The sequence below is a fragment of the Pelodiscus sinensis genome, chromosome Z (genome assembly GCF_052426305.1).
Source record: "Pelodiscus sinensis isolate ZL-2025 chromosome Z, ASM5242630v1, whole genome shotgun sequence".
Lineage (NCBI taxonomy): Eukaryota > Metazoa > Chordata > Testudines > Trionychidae > Pelodiscus > Pelodiscus sinensis.
The window spans coordinates 16,060,002-16,072,454 of record NC_143085.1 but is presented as its reverse complement, the minus strand read 5'-3'; the positions used below and the strand labels follow the sequence as shown (position 1 = coordinate 16,072,454).

General features: G+C 43.7%; 1 protein-coding gene across 11 annotated transcripts in view; it reads left to right on the top strand.

The window, feature by feature from the left end:
• ARVCF (ARVCF delta catenin family member) overlaps positions 1 to 11,644 on the top strand; it is a 603,575-nt gene extending 591,931 nt beyond the window's left edge. For 10 of the 11 annotated variants that reach the window (XM_089775246.1, XM_075898325.2, XM_075898321.2 and 7 more), the window contains 2 exons: positions 1,492 to 1,605; positions 5,722 to 11,644. In XM_089775246.1, the coding sequence (XP_089631372.1) occupies positions 1,492 to 1,593 (102 nt within the window). In that variant the 3' untranslated portion in view covers positions 1,594 to 1,605; positions 5,722 to 11,644. The remainder of the gene's footprint in view (positions 1 to 1,491; positions 1,606 to 5,721) is intronic. The other variant, XM_089775248.1, reaches the window with a different exon arrangement.
• Positions 11,645 to 12,453: the final 809 nt, after the last annotated feature.

Here is a 12,453-nt window from a genome sequence, read left to right as displayed (position 1 = left end):
CCAATAGCCAGCCTGAATGAGTAGAAATCTTACTTCATGTGGCTGCAATGTGACTGAAACACTGACCTCTTTCCCCTCTGGGCTAGCCCAGCCTCCTGTCTTACTATAATATGACCTTCCATTATCCAGTACTATAAGTGGGTGAAGATTATGGCTGTGCATGGATTAGGAAACCTCACTGACTCTTAAAGCTGTACTGCAAGGGAGCTGGCACAGTCGTTTAAAGCTAGCTTCCCTAATTAGTCTGTGCACAATCCATTTCCTAAGCCCGCGCCCCTAGTGCTATATATAATGGAATTTGGTAACAATTACCTTTTGGTCAAAACATATAGAGTATTAATTGCATTTATGCTTTGCAGTCACTAGTAAAGAATGAAGTAAAATCATTGGTTGCTCTCACCTTTGCTTTAGAAAGTGATCGGTGTTCCCTTCAGTTGCTTCTGTCCTTTCCTGTGTCACTGTGCAGTATCCCTGATCAAACTGGGAAATTCCTATCTTAAATGCTTAGGAGCAATTCACTTTGTATTATATATGGTTATGTTTCAGGGTAAATTTCCAAAATGCTACACAAAGATTGAGCCACTACCGGGAATCCGGTGTCTAAATCCTGGTGACCCGCTTTGGAAATACCATTTGATTGACACAGATGTTGTTCTGCTATGGAAACAGATGGCCCAGCCTAAACCTGAGGTTAATGGCATAAGCTTTGAAATCCACCCTTCCACAGTCATAGCATATACTGCAGGACGCTAAAGAACAGCTAGGGGAGACGGCTGTAAAAATTAGGGTGCAGGAATGACAGAAAATGCTTTTTCTGGAGGAAATGAGGAATAGGGTAGGAGGAGAGAGAATTAGCAAGTGCGTATTACTTTACTGTATGACAAGCACGGCTAGCCAAATACAGCCCACTGAGCTGTACAGTACAACCCAAGGTCACCTTCATCTTTCCTAAGGTTGAGATGCAACCCACTGAGGCAAGTGGTGGTTCCTTGTTCAATGCTTTGGCTTGACCATAGCAGAAGATACTTGCAGCAAGACAGAGCATTGGGACCCATCTCTTCCTCAGTCTGTGCTACCTCGCTGGTAAAGGTGGAGGGCAGCCCAAATACAGTCTGTTTTATGTCACTGAAGTGCTGCTCTCAGGTTCCAGTAATGTTGAAGCAGCCCTTACTTGGGCAAAGTCTAGGTGTCCTCTGCATTACCCCAGACAACAGAAATATGTGCTGATTTCTGGATGGCAAACACTCTTAACACCTGTGGCTCAGAGATAGTATGATGGGCTAAAACTTGTGAATAACCATTGCAATGAAGTGGAGTCCTGCCTTGGAGCCCACGAATGCTTTTGTCAGTACCTATGGAATAGCTATGCCTTTGCCAGTGTTTTTCTCTCTCCACTAATTCTCCCTTGCAATCCTTTGAGCTTACCGATTTTGTGTGTGTTTGATTAATCCGCTCTGTTTTGCCTTTAACTCCTCACCCTGTTTGCTGCAGAATGACACAAATAGGAAAAACATTAACAGGAGTAACAGGGCTTCGGTGAATCTGGTGGATGCTCGTGAAATTAAACCCCAGCCTGTTGACTCCTGGGTCTAATTTGCATGCATGGTAGGTCCTTTTAATGGTAATTGGTGCTAGTGATTACTATGTCTCATTGTGCATGATCTGTCTCACTGCAAAATCTCTGAGGCAGCCTGCTAACCTGTTCTTTTTAGGCAAAGGAAAATGCACTAAAAAGGGGGTGTTTATATTGTACTCTGTATCTTTAATGAAACACTATAAACCACTGCTGTTTGATTAAAAAATAACCTGTCAAATAACCAGACAGTGAATTCATGTCCTGATCAATGTGCTATCCACAGAAATATGAACGATTTCTGCTGTTAGGCCACGGGAATTAAATTGAATAGAATTGTCCTGACTGAGCTAAAATGTTTTCAGCTATTTTTCCCCTCTACCCCTCAGCTCATTATCAGATTTAGTCTGAGCCCTCAGAAAAAAAATACATTCATGAATCTCCCCTGAGGCTCCTAAGAATTCCACAGTCCTGTCCCAAAGGGAAGCCACGCACACAATTAATTTCCAGGGGGTGCAGAATGTCAGTCATACGATAAACAGGGAGCCACAAGTCCCAACTCCTGCTGCCTCTACAAAGTTCAAGGCTTTTTTTTTCACCCTTCTTGTTCTCTATCTTCCGTATGTGCCAAGCTCCTTAAAACTGTGCCAGCTTTTACCACTCCTGCTGCCACTAATCTTCCTTCTGCTACCAAGTCTGTTATCCATGGTGGGCAATAATTTTTGAAGGGGAGCCACTTCACAAATTTCAGAAGCGGTCTCAGGCTGACCAGAAAGGGGTGGGGTTTCAGGTAGAAGGGGCGGGTTGAGAGCTACCCTCCTGGGAGCTTTGTTTGGCCTGGAGTCCCTGACTTCCAGCCAATGGAAGAGACCTGCAGCAAAGGAGAAGGTGCTGGGGCTAGCCTACTCCCAGAACGTTCTGGGGTGGAGGCTTAGAATTTACATAACATGGCTCGCAGCTCCTGGCCCTGCTGCTAACCTGTTGCCTGGCAGCCACTCAGCAGGTACAAGCTCTTTGAATAGAAGCAGTTGAAAGGACTCCCACTTCCGGGGTGGCTCCCAGGCAACGTGCTAGAAGTGGGGTCGGACTTGAGCCCTATCAGCTGCTTCTATTTAAGGGCTGACACCTTCCTTGTTGCCTGGCAGGTGCAGGGAAGGCAGGAAACCTTTAAATAGGAGCAGCTGAAAGGACTGGCGTATCTCCAGCCCCCAGACAACACACAAGAACTGCCTTGTGGGTGACATCAAAGGCTGGATTCAGCCCTCTGAGAGGCTTTTGCCCACAACTGCTGTTATCCATGTTACACCTCCTGGCAGCTGGTCAGATTCTGCATTATTTGTAGTACTACAGACTGAGTGGCTGGCTGTTGACTAAATCCCTAGTACCGGCACTTTTTTTTAATACAAAAAAAAGCACTGATCTTTAGTAACCATGAGGATTACACTCTGCAACTTCTTCTTACCAATATCTTATAGGCCCTGAAAGCCTGACTTCCCGAGGTGGTGAGCACCCATTGCTCAGTGCTGAAGCAAAGCAGTCCTTTACTTGGAAATCACATTTATCAGTAAGAAGCAAACCAGTCATGAGAGGAGTGCAGTACAATAGGAAGGATCAGAGTTTATGACTCATTTTTGTTTCCCTTAGTGGGATGGGCTAGAAATCTCTGGCCTCTGCAGCCTGTAATAGACCCATATAAGGCCTTTGTCAGACCACATCTCCACTTATTGGAATATGGGTGCTCTGGCGATCAATCTTCCACAGTTCAGTTTAGCGGGTGTAGTAAAGACCCACTAAATCAAACGCTGAGGGGCCCCCACCCTTTCAGCACTGGTACTCTTCACTTGCAAGGAGTAAGGGAAGTCAATGGGAGTTTCTTACGTCAACCTCCTGCTGTAGAGACAGAGCCAAACTTGGCGTTATTTACGTATCTGGAGTTGCATACCTTAAGTTGATCTCTCCTACCCCCACCCCAGTGTAGATCTGGCCTTAGCTAGGTGGACAGTGCTTTCAAACTTGAAGAACTGAGTGTGGCTAGAAAACTTGACTCTTTCCAGCGGAGGTTGGTGCAATAAAAGATATTACCTCGCCCATGTTGTCTCTCTGGCTCTCCTACTGCATAAATAGTCCTTTTGGCTCCTAACTGTCCCTCTTCTGGTCTTAAATTGCTGACCAGCTGTGGGATCCAGCACTGCCACTGTCTATCCTCTGCCAGTATTGGGTCTGTGGAGTTCAGTTCTTAGGGCTGTTAGTTTGGCACTTTTTGCTGGCTTTATGCTGGCCTGCAGAAGAAGCACTTGCTTAAAAAATTAAAACTTCTAATAGGCTGCTTTGCTTGACCCCCTCTGGATGCTGGTTTCAAAGAGCAATTTTTCCATCTCTGAAGACCTGCTCTGTCTTGGCATAAATTACTCATGGTAACAGATGAAATAAGCATTGGGGAATGAGAAAAGGTTTATGTAGATGAATTTGCAGGGCTTTGTAAAACAGCAGGAGAATGGTTTTTAAAAAGCAGACATGAACTTTGCAATGTAACCAGCCCGTGGTGATGCTGCACTTCTCTACTCTTTGCATTCTCCTGGTGACTTTACATCTAAAACCTTGCATAGTCTCAAATTTTAGATTCACTTTGTTTCTTTTCTCAGACCTTAAAGTGACGGGGAAGGCAAAACTCCTATTTCTATTTAAAAGTGTGCAGGGGCATTACACACATAAGAAGGTGTGAGGCGTAGTAGCATGAGTAGACTGTTTGTCATCGCACCTCACTCTTTCTCTGCAGTGCTCTTACTGTGTAAGTCCAGAGTCATGCTTGACAAGAGAACAGCAAACTGTGTGCTAACTTAGTGATGCAGACCTACAGGCAGGCCCACTGATTGGGGATGAAGGGGCAAGAAAGCAGTTGCCCTGGGGTCCAGCAGTCCAAAGGGGCCGAGGGTTTCCAGCTGCTGCTATGATAATGGTGGTAGCCAGAGCCTCAGGCCCTTTGAATCACAGCCAGAATGCCATGTGGTGCGCTCTGGGCAGCTCTGAGGGCTAGGCGGGGAGGAGGAGCACCACATTCCGGACGGTGTGGAGTACTGGTGCGGGGGGGCAGAGGGGGAAGGAAGCAGCGAGGAATGTAGTCCTGTCCCTTCTGCCTGAGGCCTTGTCCCTTCTAGGCGTGTGGCATCAAACCCCCGCCCACACCTTACACAGGAGCCTGCATAGGCTGTCGGCACCCCTGCCTGTAGGGGACTGGGATATGGGCAGCAGATTCCTGCTCATTTGATTAAAGATTTGAGCCCAGCTCTCTATCGATACGTCTAAACTACATCACTCTTTCAAAAGAGGGATGTAAATTAGACATATTGAAATTGCAAATGAAGCCGGGATTTCACTTTCGAAATAGCGTTTTTTTAAAAAACGCCATGATGCGATTATGCAAATGAAGCATGGGAATTTCAAATCCTGGCTTCATTTACAATTTTGATCTGTCTAATTTACATCCCTCTTTCGAAAGAGGGATGTAGTCTAGACATAGCCTAAGAGTGAAAAGCCACGTCCTGGTGTCCTTTAGGACAGTACTTCCAGTCTGGTGTATTATCAATGGGTAGCGGGGAAGGGTGGGGGAGATGCCCTGACCATGAAATCCTTACTTAAGAAAAATTCTCATTGAAAGGAGATGGAAGTCTCTGTGGTAAGGAGAACAAGATGAGTTCTCACATCTGATTCCTCTGGGCTCTGCCCTGGTAATTCACCCCCATCTAGCTACTACATATGTGAAATCCTCGGGGCTCTGTGGTTACCATAGATTGATGATTTGTATTATTGTGGTACTCAGACCCCGGGATCAGCACCCCACAGGGCCAAGTGCAGTAAGAAGTCATGGATCCTGCTCCAAAGATTGACATTTAAAGCTTTGACAGGACACAATTGTCCCACGTTTGAGGGTTGTTCCTTCAGAGTGAAGAAAGGACTGAGGGTGGGTGAGGATTCCTTTTTAAACTTATGGATTTGGACTTTTCTTTCCTGCTAATTTCTGCTTTTAAAGGAATTGTGATACTGGGGTTCATATGGGGAGTGTCATGCTACCTGAGCTCATACTGTGAGTGCTTGAGGTCATCAAAGGTGCATTATTTCATATATTAATCAGTGATGGCTTTATTTTCCAGGGCTAAAGTCCAACTACTTTTTTCTTTTTTTAAACTGCGGGGAAAAAAACAATTTGAACCAACAAACAGGATCTCATCATTAATCACCACTGCCATTCAGATTCGGAGGGCGCTGCATCCGTGAACAGTCTGCAGATTCTGGGAGGGTGTGGGGAGAAAACGGACAACTGCCATCAGCCAATCCTGGAACACCATGCCTTACAGCAAGACAGTTTGCTTTTTAAACCTCTATTACATTCCCACCAGAAGCAGCCACCTCCCTGTGCTTCCCACTCCCTCAACGAAGAAAAAATCCAAGCTTACATCTAACTGGTTAGGTTCTTAGATGACTCTTAAATGAGGATGGTGTCAAGTATGAGAAGAGACGGTCACGTGGTTGGAAAGAGGACAGATTTGCAAGTGAAAGAAGAACTGCAAAATATTTGAAATATATCTTAAGTATAGTCTAAAGGAAATTAGCACTTTTCATTTGTGTTTGATTTTTGGGGGGGAGGTTATTTTTGAACTGTGAATTTAATTTTTAAAAGAATTTTATTTTAGGGAGTTTGGGGTTTTTTGGTTTTGAGGTTTTACTCTTTTTTCACAAGAAAAGCAGGAATGTTGAGTGAGTTTGTTGGATTTTAATGAAAGGAGAAAAAAATATTTATGCTGGTTGAACGAACTGGAACGTAGACAGTGAAGTTGATGCAAGCTGTATAATCTGCTATTAGAATAAGCGATATCACACTGTGCTGTATTATCATTCTAATCTGGTGTAAAATACTTCTGCATTTTGACTTCTGTAATGGTTCTGTTTTTACTTCCACATATGTAAACAGTGTGTTGAAGGTTTGTTTCACTGTCCCAATTCAGAACTCTGTGCTGAGAAATGGAGTTAGTTGAAATTTCATTTTTGTTGCTCATGATGACTGCAGGAAAGGAGTTGCTTTTTTCCCCCCTGTAAGTATTGATGATGGGTGGATGGTGATTTAATATTTAACATATTTTTCCCTGTAGCTGTTAACAGATGGGGAGGAATGGAAGCTTCCTCATTAGAGAGTTCCCATTAGAACACACTGTAATCTTCAGATGGGTTGGCCCCTTGTATTTTTGATGATAGACTCAGTTGTTGTTGGATCCATGCATGTCTTGGGCTGTAGAGGTTGATGAAAAGTGCTACAAAGGGGACTGATATATATATATATATATTTTAAAGAAGTCATCATCCTGGCTTTGTTGTGTTGTTTTTTTGGTTTTCATTTTCAGGTTTCACACTTAGGGTAAAATTCAGCCACTTGCAGAGGGTCTACTCAAAGCCGCCTGATAGGACATAAGTAGACTCTCAGCATAAGGGTGAATTTTTTCCCCACATGGTCACATTTTACACAGTGCTATCTGGTGATGATCTGTATTAAATGCAAATCATTGATTTCTTTTGGGTTTTGGTCCGGTGAGAGAGAAGGATGATAACAAGAATCAAATCTCTCTCTCTCACCATTGGATGGATGCCTTTTACTTACTTTGTTTAGTTACATTGTCATTTGGTTGCCATGTTTACATCTACAAGTTCTTAAATGCAGTCTGACTAGAAAGCATATTTTTGAATCAAGCAAACTTAATTTTGAGTTTTCAGTGCCTGCCGTTTCATTTGTAATTTAAAATGAAAAAAATCCACAACAAAAAAAGAAAAATATTACTGTAATAGTAAACGTCTAATTTTTTGCACAAAATTAAAAAACGAAAAAAGCAAGCATAAAGAGCTTTGTATCTTCTTGAGTGTAATACAATTTGACAAATACATATAAATAAATATATATACATACATATATATGCATATAATTGGGCAGACGATAGATTGCCAAAACCGCATGAAGTGGTATGCAGGAGGGCTATTGATTCAGGGAAAGACTGATGCCTGAAGTTGCTGACAGTTTGGGTGATACATGCACTAATTTGCTTCCCTTTCCCATCCCACTCACGCATAAAGCTGTTATGTCTGGGTTCTAAGAAAGGTAAAGTTGTTTAGAGCAAAATAAGATTACAGTCATTGGTTCTTTACTTTTATGTGGGGGTCTTAGATGCTTCGGTGGTCAAGAGATCCATCTGTGAATATGGGTTCTTTCTTCATGTAGATATAAAAGCATAAAGACTAAAACCAGATACATAGTTTTACTGTATATTCTAACAATGGTGCTCTTTTCATATGTATTCTACCAAGCAGTAGAGACACTTTTAACTAGGCTGTTAACACAGAAGAGTTTTATATTGCTTGGGTTTTGACCTTGTGTATTCTTTTTTGTATATGAAAAGATTCTTTTAAAAAAATCAGCATCATTTAGCAATGAAATTATCTTTGTAGCCTATTTGAAATGTGTAAAGAAAGATCCCAGGTCACTTTGGTGTCAATCTGTCCCTGGTTATTTTTATCAAAGTATTGTATTTTCCAAAGGAGTCTCATCAAAAGATTACTGCAAATAACTAGCCAAATGTTGCAAGGCTTTTCTGAGAAGACTGTTCCAAAGCAGGGAGAGATTAGGTGGGAGAATGGCAAAAAGGGAAGGCTATAGGAAACACCCAGGGAGAAGAGACAGGGCCAATAAACTTAAATGATCTACCCAGGGAAAAGTCCAAAAACAGAACACTAGATCTCAACATCCATGCTTTGAGGATGTTCAAATATCTGGATCAGAATCCAGGTTGGGCAAATGACCTCCCTTTATAATAGGCCAAACCAAAAATTAGAGGGGTGTTTTGAGAAGCAGATTGTGTGTTGTATTCTAAGCAGAATCCATCCTCTCAGATTGGAAGGAATGGAACTGGATGCTTGGAATTACTGCAGCTAATTATTCTTTTTCCTTGTTTCCTGCTTAGTATTTTTGACTACTTTGTAGGGCTTCTTGCTATTGAGAAGTAGAAGACCACCTCCTCTCTTTTCTCTCCTCCCCCCTCCCAGTTCGTAGTATGTGGTGTTTATACTAAGAGGCAAAATATCAGGCCTGTTAACGGGAGCAACTGACCACCTCACCCCAGCCAAGATTTACACAGAGTATATAGCAATAAAATAATTTAATCCTGTACATTTCATTACTATTGTTCTGCTCCTTTCTCCCAAGCCTTTCCCTGACACTGAGAGAGAGAGGGATTCACAAAGCTGTCTTATACATCAGAATGGCCTCCAGCATGAGCAGCTCTTCCAACCAGCCCTAGACCAAACCAGGAAGCCCTCTGCTTTAAAATGGTGCTGCTGATCAATCCTAGCATCAGTCAAGCTACAGTTAAAGAATGTTGCAGGCGGTGGTCTCACCTGCAAGAAGTGCCCTCTTACAGAAATATATTGGGGCGGGGCCCATGTATGGTAACTATAGCTAGCCACTACCATACTGGGACCTTTCAGGATGTGTGTCCTTACCTGTCCCTTCCAATTCCTCCCCCTACAACCTACCTGTTGTTTACCCAACTAGGTATGGGCTTCATTTCAGACCTGGGATGTGAATGAAGGGAGCACAAGGCATTCTAGTAGGGTTTGAATGCAGAGGCAGGAAAGCAGCAGTTTGAGAGAGAAATCAGTAAATCAAGCCACTCCAGAGACCCCTGCCAAGATATTCAGTCTGGCCCCGAGATTAAATATGTAAACTCCTCCCTGCCATTTGCTCCAGGCTCCTGCACCATGACAACTGGAGATCAGGTTTACAAAGGGGCGAGGGCTGGAAAAAAGAGTTTCTAGTGTGTTTTTGTGGAGGAAGCGAGCACAACAGTGGATACAAGCTTAATGTTGACCAGGAGGGAATCTCTGTTACCACACAGCGTGTAGTCAACCTGTGGAACTCCTTGCCAGAGGAGGCTGTGAATGCTAGGACTATGATAGAGTTTAAAGAGAAGCTAGATAATTTCATGGAGGTTAGGTCCATAAAAGGCTATTAGCCAGGGGATAAAATGGTGTCTTTGGCCTCTGTTTGTCAGAGGCTGGAGAGGGATGGCAGGAGACAAATTGCTTGATCATTGTCTTCGGTCCACCCTCTCTGGGGCACCTGGTGCTGGCCACTGTCGGTAGACAGGATACTGGGCTAGATGGACCTTTGATCTGACCCAGTACGGCCGTTCTTATGTTCTTAGCTAGGGCTGTGATGAAGTGAGGAATAATTTTTCCTTAAGGGAATCAAGTCATCCCACAGAGCTCTGTCTCCAGGAAACAGTCCCAGTATAGCCCAACAGTGTCCCCTGTGAGTTAAATTCCCAGTGGCTGGCCAGAAGAGATTCAAATGCTGCCTAACTGATTAGTAAAGTGCTCACAACTGGCAGCATATTTTTCTATTGGTGGTGTACACATGCCTGGTGCACATAAAATTTATTCCACATACTGATGGGGGGAAACTAGGGAGAAAATTGCAGCCTAGGACACTACGCTGTGGTCACTGAAAAAACCAAGTGCTAACTTTGGTGGGGCTGCCAAGATTCAGGAGCCCCCTACAGCTGTAAGTTTGGCTGCTGTCTATTGAAGAAATAGCTGTACCAAGTCAAGTTCCTACTTCTACAGAGTCAGATACCATGTTAGGCCAAGCTGCTTAGTGCAAGATCCTGGGAGGGGTGGGAAAATAGGGGGCCCTAAGCCACCCTCTCCTGCTTCTGGAGCTAGCCAAGTGCCAGTTCACCCATCGGCATAACTTGAAAGGTCCCATAGAGGAGTTCCCTAGCTATGTTCTCAGGAATGTCCCTGACAGAGAGTAGAGTAAATGGCACAGAGTCAGCAGCACCTTTCTCTGCCACCAACGGGTTCCCCACACAGCTCTTGGAGCAGTGCTGTGTATCCAGCACATCATATAAGGGCCTGATTTGGAACTGACCCATAATAATGAAGACCTACACAGGAAGCAGTGGTTAGCAAGTGTGGGCCCACAAATCCAGTAAGCTTTTGCCAATCCTGATGAGAAGTGGTGACACATGGCCTGCTCAACACAAGGCTTGTGCTGTGGAAAGCACTTTCTCCTGGATGAAACTCCTAGAGCACTAGGATGAAGAGTCTCCCACTTTTATTACTTACCTATAGCTTATTGGGTGGTTTAGGCTTCATTACCAAGGGGGGGGGGGAATGCATTATAAATCACTACATAGCAGGGGCCATGGTAATGAGATTGGTTTTATTACTTCCTATTGTGACACTCCTGGCTTCACACCATAATGTGCTAATAGCTTATGCCCATGCTTTTGTGCTCTTGGTTGGGTATTAGTGTGTCTCCTACTCCCCCTCCCCCCCCCCCCAGCCACACACACACTTACAAAGGTGTTAACAGATGATGTATAATTTCTGGCAAAATCTTTTCACTGTTCTGCTCCTAAAAAGCTGATGTCCCCGTACCTTTCACAGGGAGGTTTTTACTGATTATCAGTAACTAGTCTAGCACATTCAGGAACAGTGGTATCAACTTTTTTTTTTTCCAGTCTTAAATTTATGTTTGGGTGGAATGTTCAGAAACACGATTGTGAGATGAGTGAGGATGAAAGAGCATATGCTGCAAAGCCTGCCAATCCAGTTGAGGATATAACTGTTCAGCAAACAAAAACATAACTAGACTAAGAAGCATACTGGTAACTAGTAGCTAATGTGTTTGTAACTATCGTGCCTTAAAATTTTCATGGTAGGAAAATAAAAAAAATTACAATGTGTTTTCTGTAATACTAGTCAGCATTATCATTGTAGTTTAGGCCAGTGGATTTTTGCATTCTAGTTATGCTATACTATAAACTGGACCACTTAGAATGGTTTTATTTTAAGAGTAAGTGAGGGGGGGATAAAAGGTGAATTATGCTATCAAAGAACAAATGTTACCATAACAGAATGTATTATTATAGGAATTTTCCATAATACAGATAAGTAGAATGCTTGTTAGAAATCAGGTGTACAGGATAACAGTTTGGTGTGTTTTCAATAAACCATGCCTGGACAGACTATGTGTGCCACTGGTTATTTGTATTTGTTACGTTGGATGTCCTAAATATTCTTTTTGCCGTATGACAGCATTTAACCAGGGACTGGCATAGTGAGATCGCAGTGCAGGCCAGGGGTGCTGCGAAAAGACCTCCAGTAATGAAAGTGATTTGTGCTTAATTTAATGTATTGCAGCAGGAAATGGTGAGTCTGACTGTACACTAGCTTTTTGACTGTACATATGATGCAGATTGTGGTTTTATTAAGATACAAGCGTGTGTCCATGGTGGGAGATAAGGATGTTAAAGACTAGTCCGATAAGCATTTGCTAGTCTTTTGACTAGTTGACTAGTCAATAGGCACTTCCCTCTGAGGCTCTTGTATGTTTCAAAGGAGGAATGCAGAACTCCATGTACAGCTGACTGGGTGCCGCCTTTGAAATGCACAAGAATCCCCAGCACTGCACGCTGCTAGGAGTCCTGCTGACTCTGGGCTCCAGGCAGTTGCCTCTTTGAATCATGAGGATGTATGGTTTAAAGAGACAGCCACCAAACAGCTGCTCCACGGATCAACTGTGTGGAAGCTATCCCTTTGAGCCATGCATCTGTGCGATTCAAAGGGGCAGCTGTGGGGGCCCAGGGTCAGCTGGGGACTCCCCAGGCGACCCTGGGCTCCCCAGGAAATGCTGCAGGGAACCTGGGATCAGCTGGAGGATTCCATCCCTCACCCCCCACCCCCGCCCTGCTGACTCCAGGCTCCGTGGCTTTGAAATTCACAAGAGCCCCCTTTGGGGACTCTTGTGCATTTCAAAGAAGGCACCTGCGTGCAGC